This window comes from Sebastes umbrosus, chromosome 9 (genome assembly GCF_015220745.1).
Source record: "Sebastes umbrosus isolate fSebUmb1 chromosome 9, fSebUmb1.pri, whole genome shotgun sequence".
In the NCBI taxonomy this organism is placed as follows: Eukaryota; Metazoa; Chordata; class Actinopteri; order Perciformes; family Sebastidae; genus Sebastes; species Sebastes umbrosus.
Window position 1 is genome coordinate 24,131,402 of NC_051277.1, and position 23,209 is coordinate 24,154,610.

A 23,209-nucleotide genomic window follows, 5' to 3' on the forward strand; every position below is an offset into this window, starting at 1 on the left:
GAAGGAAGGAAGGAAGCAGAGGAAGGAGAGGAGAGAGAAAAAGGTGCCCCCCCATCATCATCATCATCCTCTCTCTCTCTCTCTCTCGCCATTTGCGATCACCGTCTCGGTGTTGAATCCATGTCGGTGTGCTGCTGCTGCTGCTGCTCTAACGGAGAGCCGATCACATAGAAACAGGAGGATTTAACTTCACACACACACACACGGACAAACACCAACCCTATGCTTGGATATTTCGGCTCTTTTTCCCCTTCGCCAATGCAAACGGAAATATGCAGCGAAGCTTCACCATCCTCTACACCAGTTTACTGGGGATGTGCTTGGGATCCAGCTCAAGTTTCCCAAGTAACATTAATATAGGTGAGAAGAAGAAGAAGACCCTTTTGTCTGAAAACATGTCTTTTTTTTTTTTTGATGTGTGTTTTTTCAACTGTGTGTCCGACATTATTAACTCCTGCTTCTTCTTCTTCTTCTTCTTCTTCTTCTTTCTGCTGCTCAACAGGAGGATTGTTCCCCACAGAATCGCACGAATATGAGGTTTTTCGCTTCGCCCTCTCTCACCACCAGGACATCCCCAAACTGGTGCCGCAGGTGGATCAGGTCAAGGTGGGGAATAGCTTCTCCATGACATATGCCTGTAAGTATAGCCCATTATCTCACTGTGATGCAGATCAGACTATTGTGCTCCACATTATGCCTGTTTTTTTCCATCATCAACCTGTTCACCCACTTCCTAAAAGAGCGCTTGGAACTCCACGGGTATAAAAAAACCTGCGCATGTTATAATCGCATACATTATTATAGGGCCTATAATAAAGACTCGTAGGTTATATTATAGTAACTGTTGCGTGGGACTGAGAAGGACTTCTTTTCTGCATGATTGCAGTGTGATTTTGCGCTCTGGAGAAGCCACGATGGGGATTTAAAAAACCAACCTCTGCAGCAGCAGCAGCAGCAGCATTAGAGATCCTACAGTCATATATATATATATATATATATATATAGCATCAGGTTTTTACAGCTATATGCATTTGGAAAAAAACACTGATCCCTGTTGTGCGCATTTCCTTCTTTAGAAAACAAAGAGCCAGAGCGCATAGATCAGGCGATGTGAACAAAAGAGGAAAAAACGACTCTATAAGTGCATTTCTAATTAGCCACAAATCACAATCTGATTATGTTTTTTTCTGGCAGAACACACACTATTATACCCTCCCTCTAAAAATCTTAACAAAGACATGCACACACTGTACGCACAATGGTTATTTGAACTTTTAGGACTTAAGGATTACCTGCCTGTGTTTTTGATTGCTATTAATTTTGTAACAGAGAGAGCTGGGAGTATATTTAATTAGTTTAAGTGAGGAATAAGTGTTGAATTTTAGATAAAGATAATAACACGCTGTCCACAAGGAAGTTAAAAAAAAAAAATCATTACTCTGAGTCCTTGGTCAGAGCAGCACCATTCTCCTTTAGGTGATAATGTGTACCATTATGCCAGCCAAACAAAAACTCCATGTCTTAGCTTGACAAAAGAGATGGCAGTCTAAATTGTTTCCTCTTTGTTAACCCTGCACTTATCCCTCCTTTGTATTCTGACAAGATTTCGTCGCCCTTGAGGCTTTTCAGCCATGCTTTTTTCCTCATTCCATCATCGACTCCTCTGAATTTGCCTGTGGCTCATTCACACTCGCTGTTGAGCGAAGTTGCACGCTTCCAGGAGAGGTACCCTTTTGACAACTGCGCCTTCCTGACTGTGCCAGGTGTGTGCCTCGGTGACAGACATTTGATTACTTCTTTCAGACACTGATTTTAGCATTTCCACTTTGAAACGTGTCTGGAATTTTAGAAATAAAAAAGGTCTTTATTCCATTTCCGCTGGCTTGGATGGCAGTCGCAGATATCAGTCGTATAGCTCAGAGAATAAACAAAGGAGTGGAAAAAAAACATGATGCAGTTTTTTATAAAGACACAAAATAAGAGCGTGATGACGTTCTGACTCAGAGTGAAGGGAAGTCTCAGGAACGGACTCTATAACCTTTTACATTTTCTGGTTCGGTATGTTGAATAGTCACAGATGTCTGATCATGGACGAGAATAGTTTTCTAGTATTGTCAATACTGTCAACACACCAGTCTCAACACACTCCACTTGTGCACTGGTTGGTTAGTTTAGGGTTATATATCAAAGAACAGATAAGCAAAGCTATTTTTTTGAGTTTTCAGCCTTAATTGTGAGCAAATCCCTATAACTACATACTAAATAAACATTATCAGTAGCAAATTAATGGACAATATGGAATATTAAAATGGAATAAATGCAGCATTTGGTAATCTACACATGCTCTAACAGATCGCTATATAAGTTCTTATTTAAACTACTATACTAAACTGCGAGGAACAGCATGCTGGTGGACACCATAGAAGGTAGGTTGCTTGAGTTGGGCATTATGGGTATTATAGGCATTGCTGGCCACTCCTCAGGTGACTGCCAGAGAAACTTGGACCTGTGTGACCACCTACATGGAATTGACAGCTCGTCTCTTGCCGTGAGTGATGTCGTCCGCAGGGTTGTTCTTTTGCCTCCATGTAATGCCAGTCCTCGTGATTCGTCAGCTCCTGGATCTCGGCCAACCGGGTGTCAACAAACAACTCGTTAAGCTCTGTCTTCAGCACCTGAGCCAACCGGGCGCCAGTTATAACGTCACACCGTTCTAGCCGCGGAATTGACTGCTGCTTTTTTTGGGTGCCACCCTAGGCCTTCCTGCAAGGAATGCGACCTCAATCCGTCCATCAGGGCTCTCTGTGACTGGAAAAGCAACTGAGCACTCTCTGATGCAATGCAAAAGACACAAATGTCTCTCTTGTTCTCTGACGTGTCATGTCGTGTTTGGGCTCAAATAGCATCGTGGCAGTGATGTATTCTCGGGGTCAGGTGACCCTGCTCGCTGGGTCTGCCGTGCATGTAGGAGGAAGAGCCTTGGATATGGATAGTCCCACTCTCTTTTCTTGTCCCACAGATGTTGGATCAAGATCTTAGCCTGGTTGGTAAAGGGGACAATATACCCTAAGGGGTCATATTAGCTAGCTAAAGTCTTGTTCTTGTTGATACTCTGCATGGTAAGATAACATGTCCGTTGGACAATGCCAATGCGAGCTGAGTGTGGATTCATGGTTCTGCTGGTGGTCCCAAATGGGACCCTCATCCTAGCCCTCTGCAGTGGCTTCAGGACTGAAACCTGTGTTGGGTTTAATTCCTGCTCTGTCGGTTTTGAAACCCTCAGCTGATCATCAGCCTTGCTTCCATAATCTCTCTCCTCATGTCATCGTTGCTCCTATACAAGTCATCCCTGTCGCTGGTCAGCTGTCCGATGGCATGGCGATGATTCTCAAGGCATAAAAACATTTTCTCTTTGAACGTCCTGGATGGGATCCCGCTGATCCACCACTGATGGGTGCACTGGAAACTGAAGGGTCCTCATCATCTGATTCACTAGCTTCACAATGTAGAGTGTGTGACCTGGTGGGTGACGAACTGCATTACCTCTCAATAAGGCCATAGTTTGCTAAATAACTGGGATATCTACAGATATTGGGTCTTGGACAGACTGTAGGCTCCTCTGCAGGCTCATCTTGATTATTCTGATTACTAGGAAACATCTTCACTGTGATAATCCCCAATATGTGACTTAAAGGACCAATCCAAAGAAAGACGGAGGAGCTCTATAACCTTTACATTATCTGGTTTAGTATATTGAATAGCCAACATGATTTGTATTGAATACTGTCACCACACCACCACCACCAAAAGAACAGCTAAGCAAAGCTATAAACCAAGAATATTCAGTCTAAAGTAAATAAACCCTAATAATAAGTAAATCTACATATCTACAAAATGACTACATAAACATTATCAGCAGCAAATTAATTGACAACTCAAAATTTTTATATTTAAATATATGACAGCAATTACTCTCATTAACAGCATTTGGAAAATGTGAAATATTAGAATGGAATAAATGCAGTATTTGTTAAACTACACAACAGATCACAAACTATACTACTACTGGTGTGACAGCATACTAAACATTGTTAGCCTTCCAAAAACAGATAATAAAACATATAGTTAGTAAAAGAAAGGTTTGGCACTTACAAACTGCACGTACAAAAAGCAACAACTAAGAGTCACGGAATTGCTCCAACCTGATTGGTAGACACTGAAAGGTGATTATTTAGACTGACGGAGGCTAGTGAACATTCGCATCAGGGAATCTAAGAGCTTTTTTATGAGATTTAGTTATTATTGGAAATAAAGCATTATGTACAACAGCACTCGCGCAGATTTATTGACATTCAGTGCTGGCTGCTGCCGAATGTTTAACACTATCACAAAAAAGGAAATTAGCTGTCCTCTGGCAGAGTATAGGGACGATATCCCTACACTTTACACACAATACACATGATTTAGTATATAATTCTCCTACCTGTTCATAAAAACAGACTTTATGAAGTTCATTCTGTACACAGTTGGCTTCATATTGTGTGTATATTTTTGCAGAGATGCATTTAAAAACCACAGCAAGAGGGACATTTAAAAACCACAGCAAGAGGGACATTTAAAAACCACAGTAAGAGCTGCAGAAAATATTTGGAAACCTGAACAATCCCCCCCCCCCAGCCATTTAGGTCCAGGGAGCCAGGCAGAGCTGTGTAATGAAATGTAAACACACCCAAGATGCCCTCATTAATGAGATGGTCCTGTGCTCAGAAGGGAATGTGATGTGAATATGAGGGTCAGACTGCAGCTGAACATTTCCAGGGATGTTGCTAGTGGAAAAAACATGGCGCCTTTAGCAGTGGAGAGGGATGAGGGGGTACAATAATGTCTTAGGCTACATCCACACTAATAGATTTTCATTTTAAAACAAGAACGACGTCCGTACATGCGAGCGTTTTTGCACCGTTTTAGAATTACATCTTTGTGAACTTCACAATAGTTGTGCAGAACAAACCCACAAACCGAGCCCGTAGGACTGATAACACCGCTCGCAAATTGCTCGAATAATAGCTTGCCTCCTGCGCATGCAGGCAGTAGTAGCATTATAAAATGCAGGATTTAACACAACAGTTGCTAGCATAGACAACAAGGTCAGCTATGCCTGTAATTAATTATCCATGTTGAATTAACCACTGGTAGTCGCACGCTAATCCCGACTGATGTTTGTTTTCTTCCGGAAAAGTGCCACGTGATAGGGGTGTGGTGAATCATGCTCGCGCTCGTTTTGGAACGATGTCGAATGTCCGCTTGGCGTTACGCCTCACTATATCTGTTTTTCCGGTGCTGTCTCCGTCATTTCCGTAGCTTCCTCTTGGAATGCGCGCTTACAATCTGGCACCTAGTTGTTTTTATAGAGGTTGACGCCCAGAAACGGCCTGAACACAGCAGAATGAGAAAATCCAGGCAGAGGGCTGCTGGGTCTCTGCAGATACAGACACCGTCGCACACTTCTAGTGTGGCATAAGTGATGATTGAGAGGGATTTTTTTGTTTGTATGAGTCTATACATTGTTTTTTTAGGAAAATCCTACTCAGTCTGCCTTTAAAGAACAATATGGCGATTTGGACTCAAATGGCTAAAATGCAGCATGGCGTACCTTCTGTTGTGTCTTTTTTCTACTGTCTTTTTATTCAGTTAATCCATTTAAATATTAGTTAAAGTGTAAAAAAGCATATCTTTTGCAAAATAAATACTTGAATTAAATACCCTTAGAGATCAAATATCCTGGTCTGAAATATCTCAGGGAACTACTTGAAACTGATTATTTGATCAAGGCTCACCGCCAATATTCAGGTTTTACAAGAGCTTAACTAGATCCAGGCGCTGTCAGCAGCACTACAGGATATCCACACATTTCTCCCTCCATCCAGTCACCCCTCTCAGTCTTCCGCGCGATGCCATCAAATATGACATCTTTTCTTCAATGTGTCACGCGTATCACTGCGGTCCATGGGTATGATGGTGGGCCGTGGAACAAGCGTGTCAGAAAGATTCACAGTGGAGGGAGACGGCAAAAATGAAAGTGACACCTCTTCCTGCTGTGTGTCACTCGTTCTGAAAGAGATTTGGGATGTGGAGGCTGTGGAGACGTGTTTGTTACGGGGAGAAAAAAAAAAGAAAAGCAGGGCTCCGGGGCCTGCTTATAATGAGTCAGATGAGAAAAGCAGCCTATTCCTGGCTTTCTATTTAGTATGCCTGTGTGTAGGAGTGCGTATGTACATGTGTATGTATATGTATGCATTTGCATCTGGGTGCCCATGCTGGCATCTGTGTAGGATGTCTTGAGTTGAGTGACAGTTCACCTCTGTAAGCGCATGTGAGTGTGGGAACGTGCCCGGGGGCTCTTGGGGTCCGCGAGTGTGAAAAGCAGCGGGTGAATGGGCCCTTGTGCACGGAGATGAATGGAGCTCCGGATGAGGGTGATACTCATCAGCTGGCTCTTATGACTTGCCACTTCCTCCAGAAGCAAGCCCTCCCACCACTCACACATACAAACACACACACACACACACACACTTGCTGGCACCTGCCTAAAGAGCAGGAGAACAGGGGCAGGAGGTTGGGGGAGGTTGTGTGGACTAGGGCAAAGGTGAAAAAAGAGAAAACAAAGAGGAGAGAGACGGAAAAAACATAATGGAGACATTGAATGTTAATGGCGAAGTGATTCATTTTCTTTCCCGCCTGTGGAGTCATTGGGGAAGTAATGACGGTGGCAACGCTGTCGGCATAATGTGAGACAGGATACTGGAGCTAATTTGCATTTCTGTGTCTTCTCTCTTCCGCTCACATACACAAACCATCATGGAGTGGTAGAACACCTGTATTTTTAGCTTTTATTATTATGCATCATGGCTCTTTTTCTACACGTGCCCTTGTTTTCACATTCTAAGCGAAAACGCTTGCTGGACCGGCTCATTTTACATGTTTCCAGTGGTTAAAAATAACTGCCAGGGATTCTGTGTGTGTGTACATGGAGAATATTAGTCACTGTTCCCCCTCAGTTAGATATCACATTACCATAATCTGCCATTGACTTGGTTTGTAATAAGGACGTCACCGAATCGCTAGCTTCATGTCAAATCCCCCGCAGGCTCACGCCTATATTATCTACTTTTCTCTTTGATATCCTCCGTGTGTGTGTGGTGAGATTTAGGTTAAGCTTTTGGCTATTTTTGGTCTGCGGGATATTGCACCTAGCAACAAAATGTAACATTTCAGACTGTGGAATTGTTGAATTAGATGCACATTTAGCTTCACGAGTCACTAACTCGCATTTGATTTTGTGTCCAGTTCAGCCGTCCTGATAATAAACCTTTCATTAAGACTAATTAGTGTTCATGGAAAAGACGATTTGGGTTGTCACTGGGATGTATAGGCGGCAGTATCTCCCCCAGTCTCTGTGGGTCGGTTAAAGAGGACTGGAAGAGGATCTATGAGGCAGCCATGATCAATGAACTGAGCACCGCACAGAGGCCTGCCCAGCCGATCAATACTGCACAGATGAGAGGAGGAGGGGAGGGGGTGCTTCCTTCCCTTCAGGCAGGCCTAGAGGACAGATATGAATTGCTGTTGGGTGATGACTATAGGTCTATGTCACAGAGAGAGTTCACAGGTAGAGGTCAAGTACAGGGGTGGTCGAACGTTTATCATAAATCAAGACTATAATGTCAGTGGTGCCAGTGATATTCACTGTCAATAATGAGTATAAACTAAGGCTGTCAAAGTTAACATGCTAATAATGCGTTAACGTAAATTTGTTTTAATGCCACTAGTTTCTTTAACACATTAACGCAACTTTCAATTTTTAGGTAATAGCAGGTTCAGCGAGCTGATATCAAATGAAACTAGAAAACCTAAAGAATCCATTGGTTCCAACCGTGTCATACTAGCCTGTTGTCAAGGAGGTTAAATAACGCTCCAAACTCACACTAAATTTTGGGGAGGAAAAACTGTCATGGCCATTTTCAAAGGGGTCCCTTGACCTCTGACCTCAAGATATGTGAATGAAAATGGGTTCTATGGGTACCCACGAGTCTCCCCTTTACAGACATGCCCACTTTATGATAATCACATGCAGTTTGGGGCAAGTCATAGTCAAGTCAGCACACTGACACACTGACAGCTGCTGTTGCCTGTTGGGCTTGAGTTTGCCATGTTATGATTTGAGCATATTTCTTTATGCTAAATGCAGTACCTGTGAGGGTTTCCGGGCAATTTGTCATTGTTTTGTATTGTTAATTGATTTCCAGTAACAAATATATACATACATTTGCTTAAAGCAGCATATTTGTCATTTTAAACCAATAAAAAATGTGTGATTAATTTGCACTTAATCAAGATTAATCATGGACAATCATGTAATTAATCATGATTAAATATTTAATCGATTGACAGCCCTACTATAAATGTTATAGTTATAGCAATATTTTTATGGTGCTGGATGTATTTATTAAATAATTTATGAAATTGGATGGTGCAAGGCTGCAAGTTTTGCTTTAAGATCCCAACGAAACAGGATGTGATGTCACAGGTCTGATGTAGATCATCAGGAAATGAGCAAAGCAATACTGTAGGTTTTAGTCTGATAGGGTAACGTTCTATTTGTTATTGACACCGGTAGAATAAATCACTCAATAAGAAACATCAGGACAGAAAGCTTGGTGTTTGCAATGGAAGTAAGTGTGTGGATGTTTTATTTTCGCGCACCATGCCAAGTTGCAAGTCAGAGTTTCTGAAATACATTTTTAAATGTATCACTAGCAGTGGCTTCAGTGGCTATGACTGAGAGGCAGAGTGAATATTTACAGACTGGTGCAAGGGTGACTCAACATGAAAGGGTAATTGCGGGTTATTACAATTTATTTTTGTAGTTTTGCCAATCGTTCTTATCAGTAATAATATCATTGTACTCATCAAGTTAATTGCAAATTTAATCTGGGAACGCTGTGTCATCCATAAAAAGAAGTCCGACAGCAAAAAAACATGACCAGCCAGGTTAACCAAACAGATTTGAAAGAGTAAATTAATGAAAATTGTAAACACTATTCCCCAAACTGACTCCCTGATTCAACTTTGACATACCATACACCAGGTGTATTCACCTCAATGGTGGGTTATGACCACGTCAACCAAAGAGGGATATTTTTTTCCTGCTTTAATCAAATTGTTTGAGTCCGTCTACTGCAACATTCACCTGGCTTTTTTTCCCTCATCAGAATACTTTTTCGCTCTGACTGCTAAACAGAAATGTGTGCGAGCATGTGAGACTGCTTTGTGAAGTTCTGTGGTCACACACTTGCACTCGCACAATAGCTAACAAGAGACAGAGCTCGAGCAGATGCATTTTAATGTATTATTCAGTGCGGCACATCCAATGCTATCACTTCACGGAGTTATGAGCATAAATATGTAATAATAACTCAGCAGGAGAGAAAAAGACAATTGAACTGACTCTGTTAAGCACTGTAATGCTTAAAAATACTTCTCTGCCAGGAGAAACCAAAAAAGTATTTCTCATATTCACCCTTTTTGCTCCAATCTTTCCCCACCCTATCGGGGCAAACAACACCCCAGAAAGGAGAGTCTCAGCTGGGGTGTGAGTGTTAAGAAGAAGAGGGTGGGGGGTTGGAGGTTAAGCTGTAATTTCAGACACGCTGGCTCGTGTCACCGAGGCTCTGGGGTGTTGTATTCTATTGTGTAGCTACTGTGTCAGTCATTGAGGTACAGCTGTGGTGACTGACTTCCACAGTGCATGCATGTTCAGAGGGATTACCCAGCGTTCAATGCGTTATTGAAAAAGGCGGACGAATAGCAGATCACCGCTCCCTCCTGACTGTCCGCGACATGACAGTTATTTGTCGAGGAGAAAAACGAAGAGAATGGGGGGTAGAAGAAAAAGTAAAAAAAAGAAAAGAAACTGATGGTTGTTCTCTTGGGCTAGAGTCTGGCAGGTGCTGGTTTGATGAATGAGAAGGCTTGGATTTTTTTGCTCCGGAGCGCCAGGGATAGAGAATGGCCCATAGCAATCAATGTAGATCAGCCAAAACTGCTCCCCGAGCAGCCGAGTGATAGAGTGAGGGAGCAGAAGGGGGATAGAGATTGTTTCTGTGTGTTGTGTGCGCCTTGCAAAAAGAAAGGAAGAGGAATGGGCCAAGGGGTGAGGGGAAGAGAGAAAATGGTTAGGAAGGAGAAAAATAAGCAACCTGTCATTTAATCTCCTCACCCACCATATGATCGTTTTCTAAGAACCACATAAAAGTTACCCCAACGGCCATCCAGTGCCCTGAGGTTTGAGAATTCGTTTGTCCTCATCACACATCCACTATTCATTCACCACAAAAACACGCACACTTCACTGACGACTGCGTCTGCTCCGTTTTCTATTTGCTCCCCTCATTTGTCTTTCTAAGCCTGCTCCGAATCCTTCTCTGTATTCATACTGGCCTCACCAAGTATTTAAAACAAATCTGTCGTCTCTGAAGGTAATGGCAGCTGGGACGTGGAGGTCTGAGCCGAGACGTGTGGGGCTGGCAATTAGAAAACAATGTGTTCGCCGATGAGGACCAGGAATCGGTGCTGCGGGGTGGAGGGGACGAGCGGCGGATGGTGGCAGCTGTCATGTTTTCGCGGCGAAGACAGAAGCGAGACCCTCTTTTGTCACGCAGTACATCTCAGGAGCTTCTGTGTACTTTAATGAGGAACAAAGCCTACAAGCATATTAAACACTGTGACATAGTGTAACTGCTCTTACAATGACAGCACGAGACTGCTGTTTGTGCGCGTGATGCTTGCAGTAATAAGTGACTTGCCTTGCCGTGACACCAGACCTGTAACAGTTGCTGAAAGTTGTGGAAGCAAACTAAACAAAAAACAATTGATTAGAGAATGAGAAAATGTATATTATGAGACAATATAAATGTGTCTATCACAACAGACTTTAATATCTGTGGGTCTATTAGACTTTTGAGGCTAATGTTACAAATCAGTGAGCAGCACTAATGCAAGAAGATATTGGGTTTATGCTGCATATAATTGACTGTTCACTAAGTTAGCCACTTAGTTACTGTTGCTATGCCTGTCAAGCTTTTTTGTTCTTGCACAGGACATAGTTTACAATAATAACTGGCAGATTTACTTGAAATTTACCCTTTCCTAAGCCCCGCCCCCCCGTTGCTACTCCGTCAAGCTGTCAGAGCTACCACGGAGCCCACACTGTCACGAACTGCATAAATATCTTGCTAATTTTTGGAAAAAGGGAAAAATGATTTTGGAGAGAAGCAGACAGAAGGGTTTACAGTATGTGTTTGAAGGATACAGTATATTAAGATGTTGAACTGACTCAGCAGCAAAAACAGGTTCAAAAGATAAAGATAGAAGCTAAAGCCTACAGATCACAGTGTATAAGTGAACCATCATCACGTGGCGATCGAGACAGTACTAATCCTAATGTTAGCTCCACCGGTTCTACGTCGAAACGTAACGTTTTAGAAACGTATATCTCTTTTTAACCCCTCCGGGTAACGAGTATCACTATTACACGTGCCACAGGCACAACGTTAAACCATGACTATAGCTCCAAATCCACAAAACCATCCTGAAAATGAAGAAAATCTGAAACGATGGAGCAGAGCCGGATAGTTGTCGGATCCTGGTCAGAGCTAGCCGATGATTGGCCAGTCTGCGTTGAAGGGGCGGGACTAAACAAAGGGTCAATTCTAGGACATTTTTGAAAGAAAAAGGTCCTTGACTTCAGACAAAGGTGGACAAAAGCAGGCTGCTCAATTCTAGCTGGTGACCGTCAATTTTTTTTCCCCTGAAATGACATTTTCCCGATTATTGTTAGCTCCATGAGAGCTTTTGACTCGTTTTGAAAGGAGAACTCTATAAGAGACTTAAATCCTCTAACTTAGTAATGCTACTTGGCTTTGGAAATAATGATGTGTTGCATTACTAGGTAGTAAGCTAGGTAGCCGTACAACTTATATTATAGCAGATAAACACACTGTTTAATTAATTTTGTACACTTTTGCTCTTGTGTTTTTGGTTTTGGAAAGGCTAAAAAAAAAAAAGACAACACCCTTGCACACCATTTCAACCTGAAAAGCAATCCAGAGATTGGCAGGCCTGCAGTTCCTGGTTAAGCTATGATTGGACATTTGCTGCTCAGGGGGAGGGTTTTAGCAAACTGTCAATTCTTACATGAATAGGATGAAGTACCTTTGTCAAATGTTTAATTCACTGTGTTAACCAAAAGATACTCCTGTCTGGTCATTGCATCTATACACAGTTTCTCAAGTGACTGAACATAAATTGACAACAATAATCAATTATTCATTCATCAAGCAAAAGTGATAAATGTTCGCTTCTCAAAAGAAAGCTGCTTTTAGTTAAAGACGTTTAATTATGATGAAATTTTGATGATCATTTTTCAGTATTCTATTACATTGGATAGATTTTTCGGATTAGTTGCCAAAAGAATCAGCAGATTATCAGCAATAACAGTAATTGTTACTTGCAGCTCTAGTTAGTTGTTGTAAGAACATGAATACAACATTTTTCTGGTTGTATTCATAGATTCTGCTCAAGTCTATTATGAAAACTTCATTTCCCAGCGGCTCGGCAGGAATTTGTTGAAGCAGTTCCTAATGAATTAGCATGCCGGTTGTGTGTTTGCCTCTTCTTGCTCCAACATATCTACCTCCATCACTTCGTCTGTCAGAGGAAGTGTGTGAGCGGGACTGTCCCCCTGCACCTGTCGACACTGATACACAGATGGGGAGATAATTGCTAGGGGATGATTGTTAAGGAGATAATTGGAGTTTCCATACCCCCTGACAGGAGTTGGTCTGGGCTGGGTTTCTGACCCGCTGCCCAGGTAAGCATTTATTCAGCGGGCGGCAGGGCTCTGCAGCAAACCAGATTGGAAACGTGGCGAGAAACAGCAAGGAGGAAGAGACAATGGCCTAGCGTGAAAGAGGTTAGAGACTGAGACACAGGAAGCGAGAGAGATGTGCTCGGAGCTGAGGGGAGTGCTCTCACACCCTCGATTACCCATTTAATGAGGCGACGCGGCGCCATTGTTTTATTACTTAGAGGAAATAGGAGAAATCTAGATTTCGCCGTGTGGTCCCTGTGTTTCCCACTGCTAGGCTGGCATCTGTTCCCTGTGTTCGCAGCAGTCTCCCTATCATCTCCTCTCTCAGACACTAATGCTTCTGTTTCTTCTCCTCTCCTGATCTGCCTTCTGTCTGCCCTCACCTACATTTTCAAGACACGCTTGCTTTTTGGCTCATCCTTATTAACCTTCCATTACCCCCATTTCGACTAATGTAATCTCTCATGAGTATCCAACGCTTCCCGCCATTAATCTAAGATCTATTTGGCTGGTCAGCCGCTCTGATCACTGCTATTCCCAGCGGTGGAAGCTTAAGAGTTTAAAGTGGTCCTGTCTGCCATCTTTCTCTATTTTCTTTCCATCTTCACTTCACCTCCTCATCTGTCTTTTCTTTCCTTTTCTCTATTATTGTGCCTCATTTTTTTTTTTCCACACACACCACCAGTAACAACAGTGACATAAACACAATTTTATTGCTCTAGCAGAGGCAGTAAATCTCCCTTAAGCTTGAGGAGCTAAAGCTGTTTATACCGGGGGATAGCAAGCGCACCTCTCTGGGGCGTAACTCTCCATGGGGCACATGGATGCTCTAGAGAGGTAGGAAGGCAGTGAGCCAAAGCCCACCCCCGTCCTAAAAAAAACCTTAAACCTGTTTTGCATTTCTTGACATGGTATTACAGAGTATGCATGGATGAAATAATCTCTTAGGTAGTAGCCTACATTGACACATTATCATGGAATGAATCATTTTCCGAGCAGATTTCAAGTCGTTTATAGGAGATCTCAGAGAAAAATGTCCTTCCAGTAAAACCCTCCTACTCAGTCATGTGTGGAGATATTCATACAGATCCATGTCGGTGCTGCGTTTCGGTCCCCTGGGTCCCCATCCTCTGAATAGAAAGAGATGTATTGCGCTGTGTAGGGCTGAACGATTTATCGCATTCAAATCGACACCGCCTAACGCTCCACGCGACATTTGGGAATGAGAGTAGAAGAAAACAACTTGTAAAATACCACGCCATGCACAAGCTTAGATGCAATCCACATGTCTGCATATTACATCGCTATAAGAGTAGCGTAGCTCCTTTGGGGAACAGCTCATTACGTCGCGAGTGTGTGGTCGAGCGAGAGAGAGAGTGTGACGTGAATGCGCTGAGAGCAGACTGGTGTTACCGATCGGAGCAGAAGAAAAATTAGCAGTAAAGTTGTCAAGTGGTAGTTAATGTAGAGTGTGGGTTTCAGTTTGTTTTCAGTCCTCGAGATCCGATTAAAGTCCCCATGTCTTGCTTCCCTGTTTCTGGGTGAAGTGGCGACAGTCTTGGCCGGAGGTATTATGTTGTCCATCCGTTTATCCCATTCTGTGGAACGTGATATCTCAGAACGCCTGGAGGAAGGTCGACTTGGATGAACTGATTAGATTTCGGTGGTCAAAGGTCACTGTGACATCACAAAACATGTGGCCATAATCCAATAATTCATATGCTAATTATAACAATATCACACAAATGTCTAATTGGATAAAATTGATGGCAGTTTGGACAGACATTAATTTAAACTGCAACTTGGATCTTTAAAAAAAAAAAAAAAAAAATCACATACTGAGTCACAATCTCAATAATGGTCTAAAAAAAGTCACAATTAGTCGCAATAAATTTAGGCATTTTGTGATTCTCGCAATGTCATTAGATCACGCGAGATTACGTGACCATATATCACACGGAAATCCATCTTGTCAGGCTTCAAGTAATGCGGTTGTGTCCGACCAACCAGATCACGGCGTTCTGTGAGGAGCTGCTGGCAGCTACGGTCGTGGCTTAGGTGTGCGAGACCATAGTGTGAGATGACACTGAGCGACTGTTCATTCTATACAACAATGGCAGCTCCTGAAGAGGTCAGTGTAGATGCTGCAATAGCATCAGTTATATCAGAACTGGAGAGTATATCTTCATTGAAAGAAGAGCAAAGAACGGCACTGAAGGCGACGTTTTCGCTCTTCTCCTGACTGGCATCGGCAGGAGTTTGATTGACAGATGGTTCATCCAATCACCTGCTAAGTATTTTTTTGAAAGAGCCTGCCCTTTTTCCAAACAGTATCCGATGACGGCTTCTCAGATGGTTCTGTGTAACAAACCATCTGGCGAATCGGGTTACCCCCACCCAACACCTGAGGGATTCTTCACAAGCTGTGTGCGAGACGCGAGACATATTTTTTGGGTTGAGGGGTGCAGCAGGGAGCATGTGCAGGTCCTGAATGCATGCGTAGGTGCCCGCGTGTGAATCGGATATCGACTTCCTTTGCCCTGCCTCTCATTAAGGTAGCTGATTAGCTCTCCAGAAGATGGATGGGACGAGAGGGACCACAACATGCTCTCTGTTTTTATTACACACATCATCTGACAGTTATTAGCCATGGGTGGCTGAGTGGAGGATGATTGTGTGCGTCTTCCAGTGTCTAGTGTCAGATGTGTTTATCTCCCCTCAAGTGCTCTATGGTTGATTTAGCGACCCTTCACCCTTATGTAGGTGGTGTATATCACCGCCTGATGTGACAGACACCTCCCTGCTCCTGTCATCCCTCTCATCTTTCGAAAGGATACTTTAAACCAAGTATGGAAATGATAGTATAGCGTACCTTGCGAATATATGACTCTTAACCAGTCGAGTAAAGGAAATGGGGAATGACATGCAACAAAGGTGCCCAAGCAGATACGATCCAAGGACCTTCAGGTTTCACAGTCAGCACCATAACCCTTTAGGCCCACAGCTGCAATGGTTAATATAAACACCTATAAGAGTAGTTTGGCAGCACAGGGATGGGCTTCATGCTGAAAAGCCTTTTGTGCTGAAAGATTTGTGATAAAACATTTTTACATCATGGTGTACCTTGATAAAATATATTTCATCAACAAACAATTGATTAATATTCAAGAAGTTGATTGATAGTTATTTTTGATAATCAATTATCAAGCAACAGGACTAAAAGTCCACAGCCATGCTAGCTGCTCTGTGAGGCTGCACTTAGATAAAACAATTATTTTGAGCAGAATGATAATGCAAGGCCAGTGTTGATATTAAGGTATAATGTTTACCATGTTCACCATCTTAGATGAGCATATTAGAATGCTAACATCAGTTGATTAGCACCAAACACAAAGTACAGCTGAGGCTGATGGGAATGTCATTTGTTTTGCACATAATTGGTGAGGATAAGTGGAAACTTTGACCTGCTGGTGGCGCTACAGGAAAAGTCAGATGGCTTCATCGGCTGAGCACCATGAATGTCTCTCTACTACGTTTGTACAGTGAAAATGACACTGAATGTTGTGAACATGGGACACAAACAACGGCTTCCTAGATGAAAGCCTTGTGTTTGTTGGACCCATCCACCTCCCCTACCGCCCGCCTGATGTGTGTCTTTTCACTCTTTAAGCTACACTCCTGGCGAACTTTCTCAGAGCGTTTAATGTTGCCACTACTTTACATTAGAGTTAATGTAACTCCCGGGCTCGTTTCATACCGGCGCTAAAGGGTGCCCTGTGCAGCGGTACCGAACGCCGACAGCCGTGACGAAGCCTAGGTATTTAACACCCTGGGAATGAGAACGGGCTGCCATGCCGCTAGCATGGCTAAACAACAAAATGTTATGAATTCTCTGGTTCTAGCCTCTCAGACGTGAGGATTTGCTGTTTTCCTCTCTTATATATCATGATTATATCTCTGGGTTTTGGACTGGTGGTCGGAAAAAAGCATTTTATTGACTAAGTGTTTAATTGAACACACAAAAAAATCGGATTAACTGATGATGGATAATAATATAATAATAATGATAGAAAATATGTTTTATATGATATAGTGTCTTCGCTTATCTTTGTTGTTTCCCATTTTGCTATCATTTTAGAGCGAAAAAGCAAACAGACTTGACCTCCTCAGGCATCAGTGTGAAATCTGCGGTCTCGTGGTGTTAAGGTGACATTGGATGAACAACATAAACCCGGGTGTAGTAGTAGGATTGAGGCTCACTGAATGAAGGTGGTGTGTGTGACTCTGGGAGTCAATCTGGCAGGGTTATGCTGAGGTGGAGGAAAGCTGAGCTGGATTCAGCTGCTCACTCTTCCATTCCACGCTCTTTGTTCATCGATGCCCAGAGGGGGGAGAAAAAACAACAACATGATTTCTTTGGACTGTCACGGTACAAAATACACGGAACAGAGAATGGTATATAGTTGATCAGTGGATAAGATGGGCTACTTAATTGGATGTCCTATTTTGTGGAGTCCCCTGACATGTCAGTCTTCAGTAGTGAGGCTCTTTTTTTTTTTTAAAAAGGACCTTTACGGATGGCTGAACATGAACCCTCCAATCAGTACGCTCTCTCCAGCTGAACCCAGCTTCCTGCTGTGAAATTCCTTCTGTACCGCTGACCTTAATGTTGCACAGGATAATGGCATGCAAGTCCCAGGGGAGGAAAATAGTAGAAGCCCCGCGTTCCTTCTGTGTGGGTTTGTGGAGGCGTATAATGTATGTAACATCCTTATCAGAATTTGTGGTTTGCATGCGGTCACGGTAAACCCATGAGTCCGGGGAACATGTGTTTACCGAGCCAACGCGCTCGAAAGACGTTCCTCATATTGATTCTGGCAAACCTGGTTGTGGCTTCCCCTAAAAATACATTTGAAGAATTGTTTTGCAACTGCACCCGGTACAATTCAATTCAACCGTATTGATTTTTTTGACATATCGAGCAATGCAGAGCGATTGAAAAAAGAATCACACACACCCACACAAAGGAGCTGCTCTGCAATACCACAATCCTACACGGGTTAGTGTGCAGCTCCAGTGGAGCAGCTGGGAGGCAGGTACCATGCACAAGGGCACCTTGACAACAGTTTTCCATCAACGAATTACCTGTGTTTACATTAGGGCTGTCAATGGATTTAAATATTTAATCGTGATTAATCGCATGATGTCTATAGTTAATCGTGATTAATCGCACATTTTTTTATCTGTTCAAAATGTACCTTAAAGGAAGATTTGTCAAGTATTTAATACTCTAAATATGCTTGCTTTTTACAAATGTATGTATATATTTATTAATATGCTCAAATCATAACATGGCAAACTCAAGCCCAACAGGCAAAAACAGCTGTCAGTGTGTCAGTGTGCTGACTTGACTTCATTCACATATCTTGAGGTCAGAGGTCAGAGGTCAAGGGACCCCTTTGAAAATAGCCAGGCGAGTTTTTCCTTGCCGAAATTTAGCATGGGCTTGGAGCATTATTTAGCCGCCTTCTTGACAAGCTAGTATGACATGGTTTGTACAAATGGATTCCTTATGTTATCATATATCATACAACCTAAAAATTGCAAGTTGCGTTAATGCGTTAAAGACATTAGTGGCGTAAAAACTAATGTGCGTTGACATGTTATTATCGCGTTAACTTTGACATCCATAGTTTACATAGTGTCCATTCAAATGGTCTCATTTTGATATCAGGATAATTTCCCCATCAACAACTTTAAAAAAATCCGTCTTTATTTCATAGATTCTATTTCTTTTATGTCTGAACATCCGTCACATGATGTTCAGGCTGCAAACTAAGCGGGGCCGTCTGAAGGATGCAGCGTTGCCTACCTCCCTCTAGCATCACCCATCCCCATCATCCACAACTTCAGATGCAGAAACAACTGTCACTAACACGCCCTCTTTGTGCAGCCGGCGCAGACACATCTGTCATTTGATATTTGGCTCATGCTAAGCAGAGGAACAGCTGCAGGGCACAGGAAACAGAGAACAGGGAAGACAGTAGCTGCGTGAGTCGTCTCTGACAGCTCCTCCTGTTGTGCGAGTACCAGTCCCTTCAGGATTTGAGTTTTTCCCTCTCTTTTCCTGCGGCTCAAAACTCTTTGACCACGCCAAATGCAAATCAGCTTATTGTTCATTCATAGGAAAAGTTTAGAAGGGGTGAAAATATAACATCAGCAGACAGTTCCAGCGAGCTTTTCCTGCATCATCTGTATGCGTAATGCTGAGGAGTTCTGTTGACTCGGTTTGTTTTGAGCGTAAATAGAAATGCGATGCTGTGGAAAATGGGCTGCAAATCTTCCATTATTTCAGAAATTATCTGAGGATTCTGCAAAGCCAAGTCAGTTTTGCAAATTTGCTAATTCCTTGAGGGGGGAACCTAATTATGACAAAATGTCCAAACACTCACAATTCCCACTTCATCTTCCAAAAGTCCTTTAGCGACTCTGAGCTATACTGTAATCCCTGCCAGAGAAACAGACCGTTGCCTGGGCAACCTCAGCTCTGCCGCCATGGCAGCTGTAACTGTGGCGAGGAGACACGGAGTGCCAGGGTGGACAGGTGTTGCTGGGGTCTTCGAGATCACTTTGGGTCTCTCGGCCCTGCCTCCAATGTCGTTACACATGTGGAGCGGCGCTAACAAGCCCCTCGTACACAAACACTCAATACGCCGCTCCTCTATACTGCTATCAGAACAGGACCGCTGAGTTACACTAATATTCTGTGTCATGCTCTTGTCGAATTAGACGAGCACATGCTTCTCTTGCCAGCTCGGAGCAGGAGGTCCGTGCCACATGGCTGTTTCCTTTTTGTCAGACACGCATACTGTAGGTATGAGAAATGACTCATATTCAGTGAAACATGGTAACCTGCTGCAGGGCAGCGTAATGGGACACTGCACAAAAAGTCAAACAAGCTCTCATTACCTTTCATCCAGGCAGAACATGGAGGCCACCGCTGAAATTGGTCCTAGAAAATTGTAAGGGGGGAAATTTAATGTGTGCTAGTGGAAAGCAATAGCTGGGAGAGTGTCGATTTAATAGCGACGGCGTGTGCAGACCATGAAGGAAAGATAGTTCTGTTACTGAGTCAGTCAGTGTGGCGAGGCTCAAAATGTCTATTTCAGGGCTTGCTTTAAGTAGGGTGACTCACCAGGCTTTTGGAGCACCAGAGACTACATATGTGTGTGTGTGTTCATGCGTGCGTGCACATGTATTTTTATGTGATACCGCTGAATTTCTCACTCTCCCTTCTATCTCCGTCACACACACGTGCTTGCCCGGCGGGTGCAGGTCTGTGACGGGTTAGGCGTTTTGGGTACGGGCCATCCTCTCGCTGTCTTGCCCTCAGCTCCTAGCGGCGAGCTGGCCCTCGCGTGAGGACAAGCAGCAATCTGTTTGGTAAATACTGAGATAAGTAAGGCCCGGGCCACCGCCGTGGCAGAAAATAGCCCAGGCCAGACCTGCGAGGGCAAAGATAGCCCGCTATGCTGCAAGCATGGAGAGGACATACCTTCCAAAAGACAAGGCTGTGAACATAAATTAGCTATTTTAAGATATTAGAGGGTGTGAAGGAAGTCAGAGTGACAAACAGACAATGGAGAGACTGGGGGGAAAGCAAATGAGAGATGCAAACCGCCTCCTGTTGCCAGTAAAATGTCAATGGAACCCTGGGGATGCATTGATTAACCTCTCTCCTCCTAATCTGCCTTCACCCGCTGCACCTCTCACTGAAGGCTAACACACAGACTGGTGGTGTACAGACGGACAAACTGGCCAGCTCTGCAAAAATATGCCACAGAGTAGTTGAAAGGAGGCAAGGACAAGGCTATTAGAGCTATTTTCAATTGGAAATTCAAAAGCACTCTGCGGTGACTCAGGTTTTAATTGCGACCAATGACAAATATCTCTTATTCTCTCTCTTTTCAGATTTTTTTCCCCTTTCTTAACGTCAGACATAGCTTCTTTTCATGCATTTGGGTATTTAGGTGATACAATGAAAACAAAAGCGCGACGAGAGCTTCCATACTAACTAGAATTTAGTTTAATTCAGTTTAGCTCGATTCAGTTCATTAAATAATTAATTCAGTACAGGGCTGCACGATTATGAAAAAATATGTAATTGCGATTATTTTGACTGATATTGCAATTGCGATATGATTTGCGATATTAGATGGAATGATCATTTTTACATCCTTTTTTCCTATTTTCATTGATAAACATATTAAACTGATTATGGTGTAATTTTTGCGGGGATCTGTACCAAACAAAGATGTTTTCTTAAGTCTGTAGAATATGATGAGTGGGCCAGGACATCTCTGCAGCACGACACATTTCACCTTTAACAAATACTGCACATTTAACAAATACTGCTTTTTGAAAATTACTGTAGGCCACTTTGCGATTTCAATAAAATCTTGATTAATTGTGCAGCCTTAGCTGCCACTACCGACTATTTCCATTATCAGTTAATTGATTAATTATAATAAAAAAATAGTGGAACTGAACATTGTAATTTCCCAGAGGCAACGGGGATGTCTTCAAATAACTTTTTTCTGTTTGACCAAAAGTCCAAAACTCAAAAGTGTTCAATTCACTGTAATGTAAGACGGGGAAAAGCAGCAAATGTCCATATTGGAAAAGCTTGAATCGATTGTCTAATTGATTATTTGACTAATCGTTTTAGCTTTAATTCAATATGTCTTTTGTGTTTCCCACATGAGGAAACCTGTAGAACATAATTTAAAGTACAAACAGTACAAGACTACATCGAATGTAGGTGTCATGTAGCAATAAGAGACAAGATGGTACAGATAATCAGATCATTTGAGTGTAAATTGGTTTATGCAGTTTATGTTTTTTATGCAATCAGAACAGTGGGTTCTGCATTTGCAGTTATTACAGTCTCTGTAACATCCAACATCATAGCACTACTTTGAGAGGGCACATCTCTTTGCAAATAAAATAAAATATTGACTGAGTTAATATTTGCATGTAAACTATTAATTAAAAACAAATACAGTGTTTTTGAGAATTGATACAATATCACAAAACATAATATCGCAATGCTCGGTATTTCAGATATTTTCTTACACCCCTATTACTTTCAGGGGTTCTTCTCAGTTTAATACAAATATTCCATAATCCTCTAATTGGTCCAGAGTCTAATTCTCTCCATGTCCCATCTCCCTGTTTTCTCTTTTTCTCTCTGGCAGTTTGTTCCCAGTTCTCCAAAGGTGTGTACGCCATCATCGGCCTGTACGACAGGAAGACGGTCAACATGCTCATGTCCTTCTGCGGAGCGCTGCACGTCTGCTTCGTCACGCCGTCCTTCCCCATCGAGACGGCCAACCAGTTTGTCATCCAGCTGAGGCCCGAGCTCCAGGACGCTCTGGTGGGAGTGATCGACCACTACAAATGGAACAAGTTTGTCTACATGTACAGCTCTGACTCCGGTAGGAACTATTTAATTTCACACACACCATAATATATATTTGGCATAATCATTTTTGGTGGACACCTTTTTTTTGCTACATCATTATAAAAAAACAACAACATGTGACTGTGAATCGGGCTAAGACACTTGGAGTATACATGTAGGTCATTCTCTAAAATATTTCATATAAAGGTTTTCAGTTATGTACAGATACTTATCTTAAATGGGTTATCATCCTCATTCATGTTTGAATACCAACATTTTTCACCACAGGACTTTTTTTAAAAAATGCAGTTAAAGTACACACACATGGTTAGAGGCAAAACCAGTCGTTAAACCAACTACCATTAGTCGTCTTCATATTGCCATGGCGACAGCAATGGGGTCAATCGTAGCCATTATGCAGCAATGAGCAGCCATCAGAAGATGTTTTTTCAGTCCACCGTCTTTGTGCAGACGGAGAACGCTGAAAAGAGACATTGACCTGCACAAATGAGCAGATAAATGGAACAAAAGATTAAGCTTCTTATTGAGCGGTCCTCAGCAGTAACCCGTGTTGCAACAGTGCCTTTGTCAGTAGCATGCGAAAGTGCTGTAGCATACAATTTAAACATCTTAATAACATTCCTGCAGAAATAAAGTGGCCCACCTGTCCCCCTCCTCCTCTCCCTCCCCTCTCTAGTCAATCAGCTATACCCTTCCCATAATGCCGTGCCATCTGTCCCAGGTGTTGTGGGTTTTAGAGCATGACTATGAAGGGTGTAATTTCTTTTACTTTTCTTTTTATCGGTGTTTTCAGG

At 42.6% G+C, this 23,209-nt stretch overlaps 1 protein-coding gene across 4 annotated transcripts in view; it reads left to right on the plus strand.

The window, feature by feature from the left end:
* Positions 1–224: 224 nt before the first annotated feature.
* gria1a (glutamate receptor, ionotropic, AMPA 1a) overlaps positions 225–23,209 on the plus strand; it is a 92,157-nt gene continuing 69,172 nt past the window's right edge. For all 4 annotated transcript variants that reach the window (XR_005208169.1, XM_037780101.1, XM_037780103.1 and 1 more), the window contains exons 1-3: positions 225–360; positions 503–637; positions 22,189–22,428. Coding sequence is in view for 3 of the 4 variants with exons in the window: in XM_037780101.1 (XP_037636029.1) it covers positions 273–360; positions 503–637; positions 22,189–22,428 (463 nt within the window). In the remaining variant the exon portion in view is untranslated. The remainder of the gene's footprint in view (positions 361–502; positions 638–22,188; positions 22,429–23,209) is intronic.